General features: G+C 26.2%; 1 protein-coding gene across 1 annotated transcript; it reads right to left on the bottom strand.

Moving 5' to 3' along the window:
* Window positions 1-1,550: 1,550 nt before the first annotated feature.
* Window positions 1,551-4,717, bottom strand: LOC110625212 (beta-glucosidase 13). The gene is made up of 13 exons (XM_021770799.2): window positions 4,521-4,717; window positions 4,337-4,406; window positions 4,207-4,265; window positions 4,056-4,131; window positions 3,889-3,966; window positions 3,579-3,666; window positions 3,209-3,464; window positions 2,981-3,108; window positions 2,685-2,902; window positions 2,534-2,568; window positions 2,337-2,439; window positions 2,132-2,240; window positions 1,551-2,044 (listed from the first exon to the last, which is right to left on the bottom strand). The coding sequence occupies exons 1-13, from the start codon at window positions 4,692-4,694 to the stop codon at window positions 1,816-1,818; spliced, it is 1,623 nt and encodes a 540-aa protein (XP_021626491.1). The 5' UTR covers window positions 4,695-4,717; the 3' UTR covers window positions 1,551-1,815.
* Window positions 4,718-5,768: the final 1,051 nt, after the last annotated feature.

Here is a 5,768-nt window from a genome sequence, read left to right as displayed (position 1 = left end):
GATGGCCTCTCTCTTGGGGCCGGCCTCCCTCTGTGTTTCATGCGTTCATTTTGAGCTTCTATCCTTGCCCTCTGCTGTTTTGAATATTGGGTTTGATGGAAAAGTTTGCTCTTTTCCCCTTTGCCTCGATAAGTTTTCTATGGTCTTTTAGACTACTGTTGAGGGGTTCTTATTTTATTATATCAATTTTTTGATAAATTTTATTTTTTAAGATTTCATTTATTTTATAAGAAATATTTTTTAAGAATATTTTTTTAATATTTAAAATATTTTAAAAAATTAATTAATGAAACACAAAATAATTGAATTATAATTTTCGATTCAATTTCAAGTTAATCCATAAAAACAAAGTCAAAATAACTAAACTAAACTATATATTATACGGCATTATTTTATTATATGTATGATTCTCTTCTCTTTATGTTTTGTCATATAATTTTTTATTAATTTTTTAATTATATTCATTTTAAATACATTAAATTTTATTAAATATTAGAAGATATTTTGAATATTAATTTTAAAAAAATAATAATTAATTAATAAAAAATTATATTGAAAATAAAATAAAATTAAATAGAATTATAATAATTAATTTATATGTTAATAGTGTATAATATAAAAAAATGAGTAATAATTTTAAAATAATTAAAAATAAATAAATAAAAATTATAGAACAAATAAACTATATCTTTTTCATAATTAGGGCCGTCTACCTTTATATAAAACATAATCTAAAAATTAAATATAACATTAGCCTTTATTTATTTCATAAAAAATATTTTTTAAATATATTATTTTTTAAGAAAATAATTTATTTTGCATGGTGAGACTACAATATTAAAAAAAGTTTATTAGACAAAAAATTTAAATATTAGTAATAATTTATATTGATATCTAAAATTTTAAATTTTGCATGATAAAATTAAATTTTTTAATTTATCATAATTATAATTAAAATATTAAATTAAAATTTAAAAAATTAATATAATACATAAAGTTTTACTTTTTTTTAGCAATATCCTTTTTTATTAATCTCATTATATTCATTATTCATTCTCACTTTTGCTTATTCCCACTTTCATAGGCACATTATAGATTAATAAAAATTTAAAATGTAAAAACAATAAAACTTTATAGTCTAAAATATATAATATTTTATTTTATTAATATTATTAATATAAAGTATAGTTTTTTTTATATATGAAAATACGCACATAATGTTGAGTATAAATATTTCACGAACTTTATAATAAATATTTATTTATTATATAATATAATTAATATTATATATGATAAATATAAAATATATCTATTTTTAATATAAATTTGAATTAAAGGGTTTATATATTTAATTAATATAAAATTTTAGAGACTATATTATAATTTACTGTTTTTTTTTTCAAATTTAACTTAATTTTTTTATTATAATTGTGACAAACTATAAATATTTAATTTTATTATTCAAAGTTAAAATTTTAACTATAAATATCAATTAATCTAAATATTTAGATTTTTTTCAATAAACTAAAAAAAAGTGTTAATAAAATTCATGCATACAAAGGCCGATAATATTAATAAAATTCCTTAAAGGAGATAAACACTCCTTGTTCATTTCAAAAATATATTACAACACAACCTGTCATTGGAGCTTAACAGTAAGCTCAATGATGTTATTTAATTGCTAGACAAAGACACACAAAACTATTACCACACAAGCTAGCTATGTCATTGGAGCTAAGAAGTAGCCCAATCATATTATTTCATTGCAAGACACACACAAGCCATATCTCTTTAATTTTGGCACCTCAACCCATACTACATTATGTAGTATTTGCCAACTTTCCTTGAATCCTTTGAAGTAACCTTCCAAGGGCTCATCAAGAACTTATCCTTGAACCAGTTAGCGGAATCTTTGGGCATTCTTTTCAAGTCATCATGATAGTCAACATAGTATAAACCAAATCTCGAAGTATAACCGATATTCCACTCGAAATTGTCCAAATATGACCATGCAAAATAACCTTTGAGATTAACATTGTATTTCCTACAAAAACTAACTTTTATTAGTAAAATTGATTAAGGATTATTAAAAAAAAAATCTTTATATTAGCATACTGGAGTTTAGACTCACTTGAGGGATCCCAATGCATGCCACATGTGCTCTTTATAATAGTTTATCCTGAATGTATCATTTCTCACTTGCTCAGGAGTTCGACTTTCGTTATTGTATCTATCAACCCCTGAATTAATATATGAAAAACTTAAATAAATTGGAGCACACTATTAATGTGAATAGCTCGCTAGTAATTCTATAACAAAAGAAATAAACTATTTACCATTCTCAGTAATATAAATTACTGGATCTTCATATGTATCTTTGGTATAGTTCAAAAGATGTCGAATGCCTTTTGGAAAAATGTAAAACCAAGGTGAGTAAGCCTGCAAATTTTTATTTTTATGTCAGTGATACTATTCATAAACGTGCAATTTTCTTCTCTTTTTTATACTAAATTTCATTTTAATACACACTTACGTGTGGACCAATTGGGTTACCGTCATAGTCATAGGCTGTAAGGAAAAAAAAACATGTTATAAATGAAAATTCTTTTCAAAAAGGATACTTATATCAACCCACATATATATTCTTTCTACTTTTAATATATCACATTTCTGAATGAGCTTACCGGTTGTAGTGGTTTGACTATCAGTTTTGTATCTAATATGATCTGGATCAATTGGAGCATTTGGTTTTGCATAATACGAAGTATAATATTGTAACCCAAGAAAATCATATGATTTTCTAAGCATTTCAGTTTCTTTTTCAGTAAAATTGAGCAATCTATCTCCAACTAAATCTTGCACACGTCTTGGATAACGACCATAAGTTAAAGGATCCATCCACCTGAAAAATATAGTAAAATTATATGTATTATTTATTACTTTTGTATATAAGCTGGATTAATTTGAATGAAAAACTTACAATCCAAACATGAAATCAAGTGCTGTTCTGGATGCTTCTATATCAATTGATCTATTGGATAATGGTTCGAACCAAAAGGTAAAGAGTGTTATTCCAATCTTGCCTATTGTCGCGCCGGGTCGAATTTTCTATATAATCAATATAAAAAGAATGTCACATTAATCTAGATAGATTTGTATTTGACAAAGAAACTAGGCATGCATGTATGTATATCCAAAAATCACCAACCTGGTACTTTTCTCTATATAAATTAACAGCTGCAGAATGTGCGAGGAGGAGATGATGTGCAACTATATAAGGTTCAGTAGCTGAATTTCCAGCACGACATTGACGATTCACCCAAGATGAACATCGACCGGGAGCAAAAAATCCATCATCATAGGCAAATCCACTAAGAGCCCACGGTTCATTAAAAGTCATCCAAAACTTCACTCGATTACCAAATCTTTCGAAGAGAAGATCCGCATAATCACGATAATCATCCCTATATATTATATATAAGTTATTTTATTAGTTAGATGAGAATATTATATTGAAAAATTGATACATAAATTTCTCTTTTGTAATTTGAAAATATTATTTGGGTTTGTATACTTACACAATATTACGACTTAAAAAGCCGCCATATTTATCCTCTAGACCTTGAGGAGTATCCCAATGAAAAATTGTAACAAATGGTATAAGATCTGAATTTTTTGTAACAAAAAGAAAAATTATAAATTTGATGTAATAATATGATGACTTCACGTTGGACGGAAAACTTAATGAAAATTAAGAATTTAAAAGATGATGCAATTATGCTAGTAATTAATTAAATGTAATTATTCAAATTTATGGTTTTTGAATATGTTTTGCAGATATTAAAGGCATAATTCACAAAATTTAAGAGAAAAAAAGATGATTTTCACCCTGTCTTAGAACTTCATTGATAACATCATCATAAAATTTTATCCCCTCCTCGTTCACTCCTTCAGATCTTCTTCCACCTGAACATTTTAAAATTAATATTATAAACAAGTGTGAAAGTACTTACTATATATATGGAGTAATATTCATACAATAATAAATTACTTACTGGGTATAACTCTAGACCACGAAATTGATAATCTGAATGCATCAAAACCCATATCCTTCACATTTCTGATATCCTCCTGCAATTTAATTTCATTGTTGTCAATACAATGATTTTTGTAGAAAATTAAAAAAAAAAAGTTTAACTATTATACCGGAAATCGATTGTAAAAATCGACGGCAACATCTCCATTACTGTGATCCTTTATCCTTTCTACAAGATTACATACAAATAATTAATATTTTGCACATATATATCATATGTTGCTATGCATTTGATCGTACCTGGATATTCATGAGTAAATATATCCCAGACACTAGGTCCTCTACCAGATATGTTTGTTGAACCTTCGATCTAATGTAAAATTGAATATTATTTATTTTAAGCAAATTTTATAAACAGAAAAAAGAAGCAAAGCAAATAATGCAAACTAGGAACAAATAGATAAAAATGAAGGTCTGAATATACCTGGTAAGAAGAAGTAGCTGTGCCAAAAATGAAATCATCTGGAAAATAAGTACGGTTAAAGTTATCAGGGACATCATCAACATCATCAGCCATTGTTGGCTCAGTAAGAGCCAACAGAGCTATGAGGAAGACGAGCATCCCCAGCAGAAGAGAGTGTTTGAAAGCTAAAGCCATGTTGATGGTGTTAAGATTTTCAAGTGCTTGTGTGGTTTGCACTTCTCATGGCACTGCCCTTTATATAGAGTTCATGCTAACGTGATTCATTGCATGCATGATTGTCCACTTGCCCTTTTTGTGTCACGTCGTCGTCCGATGGTTTAAAGCCAAAGCAAGATTCCATGGAGATTGGCCCACTTTTTTCTTTTGACAAAGGGTTAAAATTAATCCTTCATGACGTGCAACGTTCTTATGTATATAAAGAGTCATATTCGCACATCACCTTAAATGAAAATTCTTTCAAATATATTCCACTAATGATAAATTAAAATTTCATATTAATATATAAATTTTACAATATTTTAAATGATTTTTCTTTTTAAATTTTAAATTATCTATTAAAATTATATTAAATAAATATATATATCCGAATGGGTATAAAAATTTTTCACTTAAAAAATTTCATCCAGTAGAATATTAATTGAAGTCTATTTTTTTAAAATATACTAATCCAAATTTGCCAGAAATTGGTTATTCTTAAGCTTTGAAGTGGTAAATTTTACAACAATGGAATCATAGAAGATAATGATTATGAATTTTTTTTAAAAAAATAATCATATAATTTTTAATTAACCACATAAACCTAGGTTCTGAGCGAAACAAGATTATTCTTTAAAATTTTTCTCTCTACAAAACTTTCTCTTCCAACCAGATTTAAGGGAAAACCTCTCCCTTCCTCCTTCCCTGCATTATATTTTTATTCTTCCTTCCTTTTTTTTTTTTTTTTCTCTTTCTTGGTTTTCTTTGTTGTTTCTTGTTTTTGTGTTTTTAATAACTTTGTTTTTTTTTTCTCTTCTTTACCTATCCAACAACTAAATAAATAACTGGGTTTAGTTTTTGCTGTTAAATTTTGTCTTAATGGAGTCTAATATATAATAATGCAGCCTGTCGTCTGTTGAATTCATCTGTGTATGTAATATGCATCAAGTTCTTGGCAAAAACAATTCATATATGAAAGATCTAGAGAGATTCATTTATTATTTAAATAAAGCAAAGGATCCACCACAACTCAGAAAAAAAAAAACAAACATA

Source organism: Manihot esculenta, chromosome 10, assembly GCF_001659605.2.
Source record: "Manihot esculenta cultivar AM560-2 chromosome 10, M.esculenta_v8, whole genome shotgun sequence".
In the NCBI taxonomy this organism is placed as follows: Eukaryota; Viridiplantae; Streptophyta; class Magnoliopsida; order Malpighiales; family Euphorbiaceae; genus Manihot; species Manihot esculenta.
This window is presented reverse-complemented; position numbering and strand designations above follow the sequence as displayed.